Below are 17647 nucleotides of genomic sequence, written 5' to 3' on the forward strand. Positions count from 1 at the left end.
CTTTCTTCTGCTGTGGCTGTTTCTAATAAATTGTGGAGTGTGTCTGAGACACATTAACAATCTACTCAATTATTTCCAACAGCTTAGAGGGACAGACAATTACAATTGCCTCCTCCATTTATCTGCTTCTAGACTATTCATTTCATGAGATGGTTGAATGGAAGATAGATAGATAGATAGATAGATAGATAGATAGATAGATAGATATGCATATACAAAGCATCCCTGTGAAATTTTACTGATTTCCTCAAAACAATTTGGGTCAATGAGAAACTTCAAAATTTGTTTGAATATTCCCTCTGGGCAGTGTCTAGTAGCAAACTAGGATTCTGTAGAATTCCACTAGGATTCTTTTATTGGGTTTTTCCTTTCCATTACAGTACTTTTTTTGCTTGAGGAGCTGCAAAATGTGCAAAACTTGCTCTGAAAGTTAGAACAAAATTTTAGCGGCACCCCTAAATTCAATCTCCTCTGTTTCTAGGTCCATGCGTCAAGGCAGAAAATAAATAAATAAATCACACAGCCTTGCACCTTCAAAACAATGGTACATTCCCTGACATAATTAAAAATTAAATGGGATGAATCTGTGAGTGAAACTCACCCATAAACAAGCCACTTGAAGTATTTGTCTGAATGATAATTACATGCTGTGAAGAAGCAGATTAATTAAAGTAAAACATAAAAACTTCTGAGAGTGAAGCTTGCAAGCAAAGCAAGTTTTTTTTAATTTCACACTGCTCCATGTATGATAAGTTTTTGCTTTGGAGCATAGGTTGTGCTAAAGAAACCATTTCTAGCTGCTAGGCAAACCAAACCCATGCTGTTTCATTTCATTTTTTTGCAGCTTATGCAGCTCTTGAGCCATATATAAGAGAGACACTCCTGGTTTCAAATCAAAGGATTTTCCCCTCTTTCTTTCATCCTTTGCTCTTCCCTCATTCCCTTGCTTCATTAATACAGCTTGCTTACCTCCCCCTGCAAAAAACCTACCATGAACATACAGTGCTTTCCTGGACGAAGGAACTTCTCCTCTGCTTCTGTCATTGGTGGCCTGGGTGGTGGTCAAGGCAGATGTATCCCTGTGTGCCAGCCAATTGGAAGACCATATGGGGCTGGTGGCTACTCCAGCATGAGCCTTAATAACATTGGAGGTAGAAATCAACGAATCGCTTGTGGTCAGCCATATGGAGGGCAAATCTATGGTGGCACTGGTGGTCAAGGGCAAATCTGTGGTGGCATTGGTGGTCAAGGAATAGGAGGCATGGGTGGCCAAGGTATAGGTCTGCCTGGACAGGCTGTAAGTAGCATTGGTGGTCACGTTGTAGGCATGCCTGGTCAAGGTATAGGTATTGGTGGTCAATACATAGGGAATCAAGGCATAAATATGGGTGGACAAGGTATAGGTCTGCCTAGTCAAGGTATAGGTATTGGGGGTCACTGTATAGGAAACCAAGGACTGCCTGGTCAAGGGGGCATAGGGATTGGGGGGCAATGCATTGGAAATCAAGGGATAGGGATCAGTGCTCAAAGTATTGGGGGTCACTGTATAGGAAACCAAGGCCTGCCTGGCCAAGGGGGCATAGGTATTGGAGGTCAATACATTGGTAATCAAGGGATTGGGATCAGTGGTCAAGGTATAGGTGCACCTGGTCAAGGTGTAGGTGTGCCTGTCCAAGTTATAGGTGTTGGGAATCAAGGTGCTGGTGGTGTGAACTACAGTGGATTTGGAGGAGGTTATGGTGGGCCTCAGTGCCAGGGAGGTTTTGTTGCTCGGATTGGAAGTGTGGCTGGTGGCGGTGGTGGCAGAGCTGAAGGGATACGAGGGGTCTGTATTGATGAGCGCCTCTTGAAGCCGCTTTCCGTTGGAGTGGATCCAGAAGAGCAAAAAGCACGCACCCATGAGAAAGAGGAAATGAAGACCTTGAACAACCAGTTTGCTTGCTTCATTGATAAGGTAAAAGCATGGGCAGCCATTTTCCTCTCTTTTCTCTCGGTTTTAAAGGGAAGATAAGATACACATGTATAGTGTCGTCCTGACCAACTTTAGGTATAGTTATCAGCTAAACTCACTTTACACCTTTCTTTTGACATTTGTTTCTCTCTAAAGTTGAAGGCTTTCATGGCTGGGATCCATAGTTTTTTGTGGGTTTTTCAGGCTATGTGGCCATGTTCTAGAAGAGTTTATTCCTGATGTTTCACCTTCATCTGTGGCTGACATCTTCAGATTCTCTGAAGATGCCAGCCACAGATGCAGGTGAATCGTCGGGAATAAACTCTTCTAGAACATGGCCACATAGCCTGAAAAAACAAAAACAAAAAATTAATTTGTTACTCTGTTCCCTAGTCCTGAAGGGGAACATCAATCATTTCAATCACTTGCTTTTCGTTGCTTAATATTGCTTTACTTCTCAAAAGCCTTTCTTTGAACATAGAAATATGTTCCATGTCTGTGAGCCACGCAGCAACTACCTGCACATGCAGGCACAATTACATTAATAACAAGCATAGTATGGAAAACAAACATGATACTGCTTAATATAGATATATTCATATGTGCAGATGTGCAACCTCTGCCTAAATATGTCACAGCACTTGTGTCAATAAATTATTACATATAACAGAACGTATTTGGGATCTGTCCTTGTGTAGTTACTGATAAGACTTCCAGGATGCCTAAAGACTTTAGAATAGCAGACAATGAGTTGATGAAAAGGGATGTAAATCTGTACTTATTCTTGTTACTGTACATGAGAACAACAAAAACTACTTTTTTTCTCTCCTTGCTGGATAATATTATAAAATGTTTTGTACATTTTTGATTTTTTTTAAAAAAAAATTCTGATATTTTTGCACAAATTTTACAAGGGATTTTTTTAGCTTTATTTTTTCAAGGAAACAAAAGGAATACGCAAAATCCCAGTGTTTTGCATGAGAAACAATATTGTTTTGCTGTTGCTGCTGCTGATACTGGAGGATAATGTTTTTTAAGGGAAGGGTTGCTTTTTGTTTTTCCTCTCAGAATGGGACAAACAATCTTGTACTTATTAACAATTTTCCCACAGTGTGTCTTGATATGTAGAACGTAAGAAAAGTTCTCACTTTAAAATAAGAAAACTTGAAAATATTCTTTACATCACTGCTCATGACCACTGTCAGTGTCAGCTTTGGGAAAAACATGGAATATACATATATGATACCTTAAATCCCTACAACCTAAATAGAAAATTAAATTAACCCATAGAATAGGTTCGAAACAATCAAACTTGATTTTTCCTGACTTTTCTCTTCTATGCTGAGATTCTTCTCATGGATTTCATACAGAAAGTCTGAAGCATTATGTGTTGTGTAAATTATTTTTGTAAGGAAAAAATAGCATTTAAAATAATCTAAATCTCATCATTTTAGACCTTGTAGTATCAGAAGCCTTAAATGACTAGTTCCTTTACTGAAACGTGAGAAGGGCTATCTTTATATTTGCAAGGAGGTGTGTGTACAGAGTTGTCTCTCCAGTTTAAGGCAACAAGGAAGTCTGACAAAAAGTAGCCGAGAGCCAATGGACCTCTGTATCAGGAGGACCATTAACTTTATGATTTTTTTCTGGTCTTCAGCGTCTAACTCACAAAGCTCTGGAAATGTTGGTAAAATCTATTTTATTTTCTTTATATCCACCTTTTTCCTGGCATTAGGCCCAAGGCAGCTTACAAAAATACTAAAAAAAAGAAAAGAAACAGCTAAAAATCTGCTAGAAGTTTTTCTTTAAATATATGCTGTTGCAAAAGTCTTCTTTTTAATATCTATTCCAACTGAATAACAGCAATAGCGTACCTCCTATAACTTCTGTTCTGGATCTCCGTTTGAATGGCTTGTTCATTTCCAGCATGGAATAGCAGATACTGTTGTGCAATCACAAAACTAAAAATCCCAGGATTCTATAGAATAGAGCCATGGCAGTTAAAATGGTGTCAAACTGCATTATTTCTACAGTGTAGATTTACCCATAATGTGCAAAATGGCTATTATATACTTGAAAATTTGGAACATGGTTCAGAATGCTCCAGACTGAGTTAAAGAAATAATAGCACTTGTCACACTTGAATTGTGATGTTATTTGGGTGGCCAGATGCAAAAAAAGGATAGGTCTCATGCACTTTTAATAAATAGGTTGGCACAAGCTATGTCTGTTAAAATTCTTGGCCTATGCATGTATTAAAGGAGCAAAAGCAATGTCTCCTTTTGCTCAGGTCCTACACAAGCTATAAGGTACAGTAAGAAATGTTTATGAGCAGAGTCTGCCAATAGTGGAAAGTGTGACTGAGCACCATGTTCTTCTCAGGTTCGATCCCTGGAGCAGCAGAACAAAGTGCTTGCTACCAAGTGGGAGCTCCTGAGCCAATGTGTCCAACCTGCAAAGAAGAACCTTGAAGGCTATTATGAGAATTTCATTGCCACCCTGAAGAAGCAGCTGGAGTGCCTTTTAAGTGAAAGGGGGAAACTGGAACATGAGCAGAAGAATATGCAGGAGTTGGTTGAAGAGCACAGGTCCAAGTGAGTAAACCCAGTTTGGTAAATGGATGCCTGGAAATCTTCATATTCCACCATTCTACTTTTAATTGAAACATGTTTGCATCTGTCCTAATTTCTTCTATGCACAAATCTGTCCAGCTGTTTTCCAAGACAGGATCATGCAATATCTGAAGGTGCATTTATTTTTACCACAATAGCCAAAGACTATATGGACACAATATACAGATTTTTAGAAGTGAAAAATGTGGTATGTAAGAGTCATTACTTATTAGCATGTCTAATAGGTCTCTGTTGACTCTTTTCCTGAAAACAGAGTTCTGGGGCTTCGACTGAGGGTACATCTGCAATTTGACACCACTTTACCTGGCATGGCTCCATCCTACAAAATCCTGTAATTTGTAGTTTTGTAAAGCACCAGCATGTTTTTGGCAGAAAAGGCTAAAGAACTTGTAAAATTACATAGTATGACACTATGGCATTTAAAGTGGTGTAAACTGCATTATTTCTATGGTGTAGATATAACCTCACTTTATAGTGTTGCCAGGCTTTCAAACTAGCAATACGGAACAGTTAAAATTTATGGCATGTGGAAACATTTCTGTCTTTATGAAGAGTCCACATCTTAAAATATGACATTTTTGGGGATCCCATTCAATCTGCATAAAAGGAAAAGCTTTCCACCATCAAATACAGGACATCCCTAATAAGAGATACCTGCCAGCCATGCAAGGATCAAGCTTTGTGGCCTTCAAATAAGGGACATGTTTTATAATAAGGGACACCTGGCAACCCAAGTTTACTACCATAGTTTCATCTTCTCTGTTGCTGTTTAGTAGTTCTTACCTAGTATTCATACACCCTGAAGTGTTTCTTGAAATTGTTCTGTGAAGCATTGTACAATGCTAAATATAACAATTACAGGTTTTTGCAATCTCCCTCCCTCTGTTTCCACTCGGCCATTTTGCACAACAAAAATCTTTGCACAAGTCTGGCTATTGTTGCTATTTTGGCAGGTTTGCTGTTTTTGCCCAAGAATTTTTGTGTATACCCCCAAAAAAAACACAATTTTATATTGTACTTTTACACAGAGACACACATTATAACTCATGCATATTGAACAATATACACATATTAAAGTAAATCACAATATTATAAGAAAATTAAAGAAGAAAAAGGTTTATACAAAACTTTACAAAACTGTGTGCAATTTTTATCGTGCACAGAAAACAGAAATCTTGCAAAAATGCACATGACTGTCTGGATAAAGTGGCATTTGCACAATGCTCCACAATTCACAAACCCATTATTTTGTCTAGAAAATGAATAACTATGAATATTCTTTCTAGCCCTAGCAATTTTAAAATACTAGGGGATTAAGACAGTATAAATAATTAGCAAAGAAAAATAGATTACTACATCCTTTTTTTCTTATTCCACCACATGGTTGAGTCTCTGTGGATACCACAATCTGTAGATGCTCAAGCCCCATTAAATACAAAGAACTAATAAAATGTTGTCCTGTATATAATGACAAGGTTTACACACACACACACACACACACACAAACACACACATTTTCAAGTTGTGGATGGTTGAATCCATGGATAAAGTATCTATGGATACGGAGGGCCAACTGTACACTACTTCTGCATTGCATTATCATCTTCTTTTAATCATCATCATTTCAAGAATGTCCCCTTAGAAAAAATGGTCCAAATAACCTCCAGTGTTTTAGAAGTAACAGATGATTATTAATTATATATTTTTTAAAAAACTCAATATTACCAGTTACTTGAAAAGGGGGAAATTTTCTACTCTCATGACTATTCAATGCAGTGTGCTCCTGACAATGTTACTTGGAGTTTGATGAGTCTATACTTTCCTTCTGACAGCAAGACCAAATTCCCAATTTCCCTCCTCACTTTCTCTCTCTCTCTAACAGATATGAAGATGAAGTCAATCGCCGCACATCAGCAGAGAATGAGTTTGTGGTGCTCAAAAAGGTAAAACATTTTGTTCCAGGAAAGAACTATAATTACCACACAGAGCAAGAATATGTGTAATATCTTAGCTTTCCCATCCACTCTAGAAGACCTTATAGATAAGGCAGCAACCTGTAACACATTTCAGTGAGTAAATTACATGTAACTCTACTTCTGAACAAATAGAAATATTGCATAACCTCTAATTGTCTTGGTTTGGCAAGCATAACCCATAACCCTTTACTGTCCCACTCTCAGTTTGGCTCTTCTCCTCCACTTTCCCCCTTTGACCTCAACTTACTTCAGTTGCTTTAAAGTGAGGTCAAAGTGCAAAAGTTGTCTGCACTCAATTAATCCAACACGAAGGCCCTTCATAAATTCCAGAGTTTATCTGCTTAAAATAGTAGTTTTTCTCATTAATAACTTTTGTCGTCTTGCCTAAATTAGATGTATCCCAGTTTTCGCCTGCAACTAGAAGAATACTTTTTTTAAAAAAAAATTGTGTGTGAAGCGCACGGAAGTTACTTGTGTGAAGGCACACTACTTTCTATTTCATAAAACGATGAGAACATAAACCGAAAATGGCTGGGTGCCACGTGTGCCTGCAAGATCTCATTTGAAATCTTGTGGATTTTTGGTCCCATAAGACTTCTCTCAAGATCTGGCATGAGATTTATGCCAGATCTCATACAAAGTCTTGCAATGGCCACAGAAGCCCCGGCACCAGTCCAAGCAATGCCCGGAACAACAGCACTTTTCCAGGCAGCATCAGGATAAGTCTTTCCTGACAGGAAGGATGGGTTCAAGATATTTAAAATACCCTACTTTTATTTTATTTTTTCATTTTATTTAATTAAAACACAAATAACAAATAATGACACAAAAATACCCTACTTTTAAAAGCCCCTCTGTCTTTCTTTCTACAGGATGTTGACTGTGTGTTCCTCACTAAAGAAGAACTGGAATCTAAAGTGGATGTTCTGGCACAGGAGCTGGAAGTCCTGAGATGTGTCTTTGGAGAGGTAAGAGGGTATCTCATATAAACCATGTCAAGGACTTGTCTGAATACAAACAGGACACAGAGAAACTATCTACTAGGAATGAGAGGCCAACACTTTTCAACCTTAAGAGTTGCATCTAGTGTTGGCATATATGCACACAAATACAACACTTTTGCCCCAAAATGCTCACATACATGCAATCCAGCAAATCACTTAGGCTATGGATGAGTTCCCACCAGTTTTGGGACAGTTCAGAAGAAGCATTTGAGGGCTTCATGTGGTGCATTCCTATACAATAAGATTTTGTACAATATGAGACTTGGGTGTGCAGTTGCATCCCACAATTGCCATATGGTCTTGTTTGATGGCTCTGTGGCAAGCCACCATTTCAGTAGTACTTATCTCTGAACTGTGGAAGTGAGTAATACCGAACATCTTGCCATGTAAGACAGCTCCATGATGATAAATTTAAGAGCAACTTTGAAGTGATTTTCCCATTGATTTAACTGGACTCCACGGTAGTACCAGACATGTACTACTAATGGTTGTAATGCAATACACTATGGAAGGCAGAGGGCATAAGAGAGTGCAAGAATGGGAACCTCCAGCATTGGGGCAAGATGTCCCCTTCCCCAAGACCAGTGTTCAGTGATTTCCCAACTTCTGTGCAATTTTTCTCCCACTTCTTAGAGATTGAAATACCTCTCCAAGATTTCCATTGTTAGCAATAGTAGCTATAAGCTAAACCGTGCTGAAATTTTTGGTTTCACCCTTTGGCCTTCCCTCTTCCCTCCTCCTGAGAGTTACTCTAAAACTGAATCTGGTCTTCAGACTGAAAGAGGGTCCCCTCCCTTAGGACAGAACATGTCTCTCTTCCCAAATTGAAGGAAGTCGGCAGACATTAAGGGAGATCCAGAACTGTCTTTATCACAGGATTGCCCAAGAAAATAGTTTTATAAACACAACAGAAGTAGTTGAGGAAAATATGTGACAGCCATTGAGCTAGCAATCCAATTCTACAAAATAAGCTGTTTCAAATATCTGATAAATTTTTAAGGAATGGTTGGCTGGCTAGACACCAGGACATGCCAAGTTACAAGTATAGCTTTTTCTTGTTGTTGTTGCTGCTGTGTATCTTCAAGTCATTTCCACCTTATAGAGATCATAAGGTGAACCTATCATGGGTTTTTGTATTTTTGTTGGAAGTTTCTTCAGAGAGAGTTTGCCATTGTCATTCTCTGAAGCTGAGATTGTATGATGTGCCCAAGGTCACCGGGGGGGTTCCGGGGGGGGGGGGGGGGGGGGGGATTTCCACCCTGCTCGCCAAAGTCATAGTTTAATAATGTAACATAGTTTAACATTCTTACAACTACACCACACTGGTATGGCAGTCAACAGAAAATAGGACAAGTGATATATACCTTTGGAAAGGAATGGAGGCAATTGCATTTTGGGAAACTACTACTGTAATCTATAGAAAGTATTCCATTGATATTGCAATCTCTAATCGTGTGATCTAACCAAAGTTTGGAAACTTCCCAAAACTCCCCAGCTACAATGACCGGATGGGGATTGGAATTAAACCCTCATCCTAATATGTGTCTCAAGTTATTTGACAGAAACATGTATTTCGATGGATCATTAAAAAACCTATAATTGATAAAATATCAAGAGTTATTTGGAGAGAACTATTAGACACAGGTCTGGGCATAACATAGGCAGGAAGACCTCCAAATGCAATGGTTGCTGTGGTTTTGGGTCTACGTTCAGAAAAATTATACTCCTTGGTGCAGGCTCTCTCTTGACGCTCTTTTCTTCCTTTCTACCAAGTGAGTGGTAGGTGATGAGATGAGATTACAAGGGAGAGGTAGAACAAGCTGAGAAATAGGGTGGGTGAAGTGTTCTGAAATATATGAGAGATGCCACCAGATGGCAATGCATGTGGGGAACCTCTACCATGACAAAGCCACTGGTTGTTATCCTCATGGCTAAAAACAAATCATCATCATCATCATCATCATCCTTCTTCTTCCTCCTCCTCCTCCTTTTTTCCACCAAACTGGGATTCAAAGCGGCTTACAGCCTAAAAGCACAGTACAATTAAACAATTACTAAAGATGCAAAGGGTGATGATGCGTAATCTTATATAGATATTTGTTTTGTGTTCTTCAGGAGTTAACTCAACTGGAGAGTCAGATCTTTGACACTTCAGTGGTTCTGAAAATGGACAATACACGAGACCTAGATATGGACCTTATCCTTAAGAATGTAGAATGCTGGTATCAGAACATTGCTCATGCCAGCAAACAAGAAGCTGAAGCCTTTTACCACAACAAGGTGAGCATTTATTTGGGAGAATGCCAGATTTGATTCACATGTGGAACTTTTCCAGATGGATAGCACAACAAGAATATAGTGGCTCCTTATTTATTTGCTTCATCTGCTTTGAAGTAGGTCTGTAGGTCTTCACTTCTCAAAGGTTGCAGTCAGTAATTTCAGGCTATTTTCTTCCTGTGGTGTAAGGTAGTTTTCAAAGGCTAGGCACAGTTTAGGACCTATTCTGCACAAAATTCACATGTGGTTTTGTGCAGAAAAAAAGCATTTTCTGAACAAGAAAAAGCACTTTCTCCATGCAGAATAATATTTCAACAAAGAAACATTAATTCCCACACAGAAAATGCAATTTTCTATGCATATCTATTGTGTGTGAATTTTAAACAGAACAAATTCCCAATTTGTTTTATTTTCTTCAGAGAAAACAACATTTTCTGCACAAGTATTAATATTTATTTTATATTTTGCCTTCTGTTTTAAGTACCACTTAATTCAGATAATAAAACACAAGATATAATACAAGTCTATAATCCAATCATAAACAGTACCCTATTAAAACGACTTTCTGCAATATTGAAATCATCTTAAAAGACAAAAACCTCATCTAAATAAAACGTTTTTTTCATTTCCTAGTAGAAGGATATAAAGATGGAAATATCTCATTATGTACGTCTATGCAACTGCAGGTATTCAGAATCCAAAAATATCAGAAACCCAGAACACCTCTAGCCCCAAGCATTTCAGAAAAGGGAGTCTGAACCTGTATGTTATGTTATGTTGTTATGACATTCAGTGAAATTGTCTATGTTTACTCAGAAGAAAGTCCCAATGTATGCAGTGGGATTTTACTACCAGAAAGTGTTATGGGCTTTAAGCTGAAGACCCACTAATAACAAAGAGATGGGACTATGGGATGATCTAAGCCTGTTTATTTAGAAATGTGCCCTTCTGAATTCAAGTGAGCTTATTCCCCTGAATGTGAACTCTTAGGACTGCACATTAATTTTGTCTAATGAAAGCCATTACCATTGTCCTTAGATATAATTTATACTGTCAATATACCAGAAATAACGATTAAAAATTCAGTTCAATTGATGTGAATGTGTCACTAGAATCCACTAGAATATATATGAATACTCTATCAGTTGATAGACCCTTTCAGACTTTTATTTTCATAGAAAAGCATGATAAGAAGTTAAGAACTGATTTTGCAAACTTTGTTCAAAAGGTGAACACTACATGCTCAAGCAGTGGTGGGGTTGTTGATTGTGATTCACGTTAAAAATTGTAGGATCATTGTTGTCCCATTCATTAGATTGCGGAAATTCAGAATAACCGAAGCAAATTCAACGAAGAACTTAAATGCAACCAGCATGAGATTACTGAACTCAACAGAGTAATCCAAAGACTTCAGACTGATCTTGGAAATGCAAAGAAGCAGGTAGGGCACTAAATCTTGCTTCCCTGATTTCTCACTTGCCCTGGATGATCTTGGCCACTTGCAGAGGCAGTACTGCTGGTCACAAGATAGACAAAGATCTGGTGCCACCATTCTGATCAGTGTGGGAAGAGGGCATATATGTGCCGCCAAAACAAATGTGCTGGACTTTGCTCACCCTTGTGCTGGTAGGTGGGTGCTTTAATATGGTTTAAATGTTTTGATTGTTTCCTTTTGGTTGAAGTTTTCTATCTTGTGTGTGTGGGGGGGTTAATTTGTTGTAAGCCACTTTGAGTTCCAAACTCAAGTCACCCAAAGTAAATAATTTTAAATCTAATTAAATTTAAATGAAAGGCTCCTGGCAGATTTGGCCACACGGTTTCTTTCTTTGTCCTTGCTTCATTCCAGTTGCCTCTGCTAAGGATGATCCTATTCTGATCCTGTTTTGGCAAAGTTATATTTTTTAGATGATAACACTTACAATCTACCAGCTGACATGATGCTTGCAATGCCAATTGGTTGATTCAGTCCAAGCAGAAACTTTTCTGACCTTTGTATGTTATCTCTGCCACTTTTCACCAAGGCCTGTTACAGACTGGCAAAATAAAGCTGCTTCGGATCTCTTTGGAGGTATGCTGTTTAAATTATTCATGCATCCGAAGAATCCGGAAGCTGCACCAAAGCTGCACTCCAGTGCTTAGAACTGGAGTGTGGCTTTGGCGTGACCTCCGGACTCTTAGGACCCATGCATCGTTTAAATAGCATACCTCCAAAGAGACCCGAAGCAGCTTTATTTTGCCAGTCTGTAACAAGCCAAAGAAACATTGCCAGGTGCATCTTGCTTCAGCACTGGCGATGGGCTTTAGCATCCCTTACCACAGGGACTAGGTGTGGCCAATTTAGGGAATCAGAACAGGGTGCATCAAAATCACAGCTCTATGTTCCTATGGGAGAGGCACTCAAGAGAAGAACAAACTAATAGGCTGCTGGTGCTACTACCCTTAGCATCAATGCCTGAGGCAGAGGCCTCTCATGGCTAGCATAATGCAGAAAGACATATTTCAAGGAAGTCAAGATGGCTGTTATCCCAAATGGAAAATGTGCAGCTTCCTGCTACTTTTCTACCACAATTTGCCTGAGGGTGCATCTACACTGTAGAAATAATGCAGTTTGTTTAATACTACTTTAACTGCCATGGCTCTATCCTACAGAATCCTGGGATTTCTAGTTTCATGAGGCACCAGCAATCTTTGGCAGACAAGGCTAAAGACCATGCAAAATTATAAATTCATAAGCTGAGCTACAACAGTTACAATGGTGTTAAAATGCATTATTTCTATTGCTTCTTGGCCTTTTGGCTAAGATCAAGTGTAAAATGCATTATTTCTACACTGTAGATACGCCATAAGTTTAGATCTCATTGTGCTGTGGTTTTCCTTGCTGGTGGTGGCATGGGTGGAATTTACAATCCAACTGGCATGGGAGCTCACAGTAGCCACCAGTACTCTTCCCTTTTAGGCTAAAGAACACACTCACTGGTCCCACATGTACTTTCTTCCCATTTCTATTCTAAGGACTTTATCACATAGAAAAAATCAGGATTTTAAATAGCTGATTATCTCATGCAAAATGTGATATCGCACTTAAGATTTTCAGACACATTGCTATTAAAGAGGCAATAAACAGCGACAAATATTTTTTGGGGATTTCCCAGTGACTGATTTGTTGCTGTTTATTGTCTCTTTATTGCCTCTTTAATAGCGCCACTGTGTGAAACTCTTAAATGCAGCATCACATTTTGCACAGAATAATCAGCTGTTTAAACCCTGATTTTGCCCTATTTCACCTGTGTGATAAAGCCCTATGTTGTGTCATCACTATTCAGGATGAAAAGGAGCACCAAGAAGCATCAAGTCAGAAAAGAAAACGTCCCCATTAATACTGCAGAGAAACACACAGTTGTCACTTTGCCTTGTTTTTAAGCTCTGCTTCATTTGATGATTCCTCTTGCCCTTCTTCCCAGGTTTCCAGTCTGCAGTCAGCAATTTGTGATTCTGAGCAGCGTGGAGACATTGCTCTAAAAGATGCCCGGAATAAGCATTCGGAAATGCAAACTGCTTATCAGCAGTCAAAAGATAAATTGGCAACCTTGCTCCGTGATTACCAGGACCTGCTCAATACCAAGATGGCCCTGGACATTGAGATTGCTACGTACAAAATGATGCTTGAAGGAGAGGAAAACAGGTGGGACATACTTTTCAATACATGCCTATTTTTACATGCGCTGACACTGTAAAAGAAGCTAAAAAGGAGAAGGTGGCAGTCAGGACATTGCAGTGTACACCAAGATACTGAAGGGATGGTATGAGGAGCTGGTGTGGCATAGTGGTTAAAATATTGGACTACAACTTGGATAACCTGGGGTCTCTTTCTATATAACTACACCACAAAGTTAGAGCACTTTGAAATCTCTTTAATGCCTATGGCAATATCCTATGGAATGTTGGTGTTTGCAGCTGGTGAGTCTCTGGAGCTCCCTGGCAAAAAATTGTAATTACTTCAAGAAACTACTAATTACAGAATTCTCTAGGATGGAGCCATGGGAATTAAAGTAATATCAAAGTGCTATAAATGTGTAGTACAGTGGGGCCTCCGCATATGCGGCCTTTTTATAAGCGGCTTTGAGCGTACGCGCTCAAGCCGCTGGGCGTGCACAGGGCGGAAGGGGCGTCGCGTCCCATTCAGTTGTTTACAATGGGGCTCAAGCATAGGCAGAAATCGCCATACGCGGCGGGATCCGGAACGGATCCCCCGCGTATGGCGAGGTTCCACTGTATAAATGAGACCGAGACTGTAGTCTCCACTGATCATGAAATTCACTGGAAAACCTTGAGCTTCCATCTTACCCCTTAAAGTTGTTGTGAGGATAACGTGAGGGTGTGTGTGTCCCATAGCACATGAGTAGCTGAGCTCAGTGGAGGAAAGTTAGGCTATAAGGTAGCAAACAAATGAACAAGGAAACAGTCAAATACAGTAGGCTCTTATCTACTGGGGTTTAGTTCCAGGACCTTCCTATGGATACCAAAACGGTAGATGTTCAAGTCCTTTTAAATACAATGGTATAGTAAAATGGTGTCCCTAGTATAAAATGGCACAACTAAGGTTTGCTTTTTAGTGTGTGTGTAATATTTTCAAGACATGGATGGTTGAATCCATGAATAAAAAAAATCTGGATATAGAGGGTCAACTGTACAGAATTGGCTACTGAATACAGAATTTAGTGCTCTGAGAAATTTCTTCTTGACATTTCTAGCTCTTATGACTGTGAAGATAGGTTTGAAATATGTGCATACTCACCTGTCAAATCTCAGAAGCCAAAGGAAGACTTCAGGTGCATCTACACTGTAGAAATCACACAGCTGGGCACCACTTTAACTGCCATGGCTTCATCCTACAGAATCCTAGGATTTGTAATTTTGTGAGGCACCAGCACTCTTTGGCAGAGAAGGTTAAAGACCTTGTAAAACTCCAGATCCTAGGTTTCCATGGGATTGAGCAACATCACTTAAAGTGGTGTCAAACTGTATTATTTGTACAGTGTAGGTGCATCTTCAAGTGGTCATGGAGCAGGTCTTCAGAGTAAGTCTCTTCACTCACCTCCTTGCTCAAAGCTCCTTGGAAACTATTAAATATAAGCAGAATATATGGAGCATGCCATTTTTTTAATGCAAATTTTTAGGGGACTTGCAAGTTGGCATGGGGGATGCCCAATAGCAATGTAAAACTAGGGCTTCAACTCTTAGGCACAAAGCACAATTGTTGTTGTTTTGTTGTTGTTGTTGTTATTTGTATCCTGCTTTTTATCAAAATTGGGACTCAAAGCAGCTTACAGTTTAAAAGCAGAGCGGAATTTAAAACTTAGAAAACTGACAGTTAAGTAGAATTAAACTATTACAATGTTAAAGTAGATTATTTGTTTAAAAATAGAATACAACTTTAAAAAAAATAAAAGCACTTAAAAACCATACACTTTAAAGCAGTACAACATCCCCAGGATGTTCTTTAAAAAAAATTCTGTTCTAAAATACTTACACCAAACACAAGAGATGACTCTTTTCAATAAATCATGACTTTTAAAAAAATAATAATATATAAACCACATGCTGTTGTGAAATAATGAGTACATTTTGCTTTCATCTTCCCAATAGGATATGCACGGGGAACCCTGTCAGTGTCAGTGAGTATATGCAGCATGCTCTCTCTCTTTTAAATTAACGGAGTTTGTTTTGTTTCTTCTGGATTTGCAGATGCACCATCAAAGTAACAAAAACTGTCTTTGTTCCTCTTCCTTTCAGCTATGGTCAGTGGAGGCTACCCAGTTGGTGAATGCGCTCCTGGCATTGGAGGTGGAGTGGCCTATGGTGGCGCTGTTGGGAGAGGCATAGACCATGGTGTTGGCACCTATGGTGGTGTGGGTGAAGGGTTCAGTTCTGGAAGTGCAGGATGTATCCACACAATGGGCCCCAGAACGTCTGCTGGTTCAGTAGGCATGGCATCAGGAGTCAGTTATGGAACTGGACACGGCGCTGGAGTCGGGGCTGGAGGAACAGGAGGCTATGCCTCCAGTGTTACTAGTAAGCATGTGGTTGGAGCAGGAGGAGGAAGGCATAGCTCAGGCATCTCTGTTGATGGGAGCTGTGCAAGTGGGCACCATGGTGGGATCCATCATGCAGTAGGAGGAGCTGGAGGCAGTGGGGGTCACAGTATTGGAGGCGCTGGAATTGGGGTGCATACCTCTGGTCCTGGAGGGGCACATGTTGTTGGATCTGGTGGAGGCTTCTCGGGAGCCGTAAAAAGTGGGTCCCGAAGTGACATCAGAACTGTGCATGTTGGCTCCTCAGTCAGAAAAAGTGCTTTTTGAGGCCCAAATCCCAGGAGGAAAGAACTGTGCCAAGATTAGACTGCCTGAATAATTATACTGATGGCAGATCTTGGAGGGAAATTTACTTTTTTAGTCTACAACTCTCAGAATCCCCAAGCCAGCTCTCAGAATCCTCTAGTTGGGGGAAATCTTGGGGTTGTAATCCAGAAAGGTAATGTTTCTAAGCTTTCACTGGCTGGTAGCAGCCATGTACTTAAGAAATACTTACACCAAACATTTTAAGGCCACAACAGTGATTTCTTGTAGATTGCTGTGGCTTCACTTCAGTGGCTGGGTAGCTGTTTTTAGGAGTTATTTTGTCTTTTCAAGCACTCTCCCTCCACTGAAGATCCCTTTCCCTCCTTTTCCTTGGAGTTTCTTATATAGACTTAATTAGGACCCCAGCCCCCACTTAAGTCCCCAGTGCTCTAAAGTGCCTAGCAAAGCATTTCAGAAAGGGATGCAATACATTAACTGTCCAAGATGGGATTGCAAATAACATTTCTGTCTCTCCATCTCTTTCCCTTTGCACTAGAAAGAAAATTTATATACATATATATTTTTCAATATAGTTGCATGCATGTTCACATCACACTAGACTTGTAATAGATTAGGGAATGGGGAATTGACATGTTGAGCCCCAGATTTTTAAGAGCTTGGTTGAAATATCCACATTTTAGGTTCAGAATAAATTTGGGGGTGCAAAATGGCCATGTGTGGGGTGTATATATGTAACTGTTCTACATATGTTGAGAAGACCCGAGTCTTAGACATTTAAAAAAAATCAATTGAAATCTAAATAGCCTACTGGGAATTTTCATATTTTTTTCTGTGAAATTCAGCTTTGGTTCTAGTTGCAATCAATTAAGCATCTGTATATGATTTACCCATGGTTCAAAGCATGCACTGCAATTCTAAAGAAAGGACTGAAAACAACTTGTGCCTACTGCATCTACATAGCTGTAACATCACTGTCTACACTTTGCTTTTTATTGAAAATTCCTGAACTACTTCTGTACTTCCAATAAACTGCATGCATGCACTCTAGTTCTGTCTTACATAAGTGTGTCTTAACCTCTTCTGCTTCTAGATTATTATTTAAAAATGCTCAGTTGTAACAACAAAAAATGCTGGCATAGTTGTCTGTGCTCTGGAGATGCAGAAGAACAAGGTGGTATAGTTATGAAGTGGTTAAATGAACTTTAAACTTAGATCGGCAACTTATTTCTCACTGCTGTCTACACACATTAAAAGGAATAACTGGCAAACAGAAAATTAATTCTTACAGAGAAGGGACTATTCCTGCTAAGCTAACTTTCTCTTTGCAATGAGTCTTTATGTTTGTTTAGGATAAAGAGTGGTGAGAATTGTGATTGCTCTTAACACATGCCTTTTTAGTAATCTACCACTTCATTCTAGACCTCATTCTAGGTGTAACTAGGCCAGA

At 39.4% G+C, this 17647-nt stretch overlaps 1 protein-coding gene across 1 annotated transcript; it reads left to right on the forward strand.

The window, feature by feature from the left end:
• Window positions 1-991: 991 nt before the first annotated feature.
• On the forward strand, window positions 992-17247 carry LOC121920457 (keratin, type II cytoskeletal 5-like). The gene is made up of 9 exons (XM_042447597.1): window positions 992-1954; window positions 4334-4545; window positions 6467-6527; window positions 7433-7528; window positions 9680-9844; window positions 11157-11282; window positions 13303-13523; window positions 15488-15516; window positions 15635-17247. Exons 1-9 carry the CDS (start codon window positions 992-994, stop codon window positions 16198-16200), a joined length of 2439 nt encoding a protein of 812 aa, XP_042303531.1. The 3' UTR covers window positions 16201-17247.
• Window positions 17248-17647: the final 400 nt, after the last annotated feature.

Source organism: Sceloporus undulatus, chromosome 2 (genome assembly GCF_019175285.1).
Source record: "Sceloporus undulatus isolate JIND9_A2432 ecotype Alabama chromosome 2, SceUnd_v1.1, whole genome shotgun sequence".
Taxonomy (NCBI): domain Eukaryota; kingdom Metazoa; phylum Chordata; class Lepidosauria; order Squamata; family Phrynosomatidae; genus Sceloporus; species Sceloporus undulatus.

Excerpts from the sequence above, each read along its gene's own strand:
- LOC121920457 (XM_042447597.1), top strand. The coding sequence starts at position 992 with ATGAACATACAGTGCTTTCCTGGACGAAGGAACTTCTCCTCTGCTTCT. Across the intron at positions 9,845-11,156 it reads AAGCCTTTTACCACAACAAG|ATTGCGGAAATTCAGAATAA; the intron begins GTGAGCATTTAT and ends CCCATTCATTAG. Across the intron at positions 15,517-15,634 it reads GGGGAACCCTGTCAGTGTCA|CTATGGTCAGTGGAGGCTAC; the intron begins GTGAGTATATGC and ends TCTTCCTTTCAG.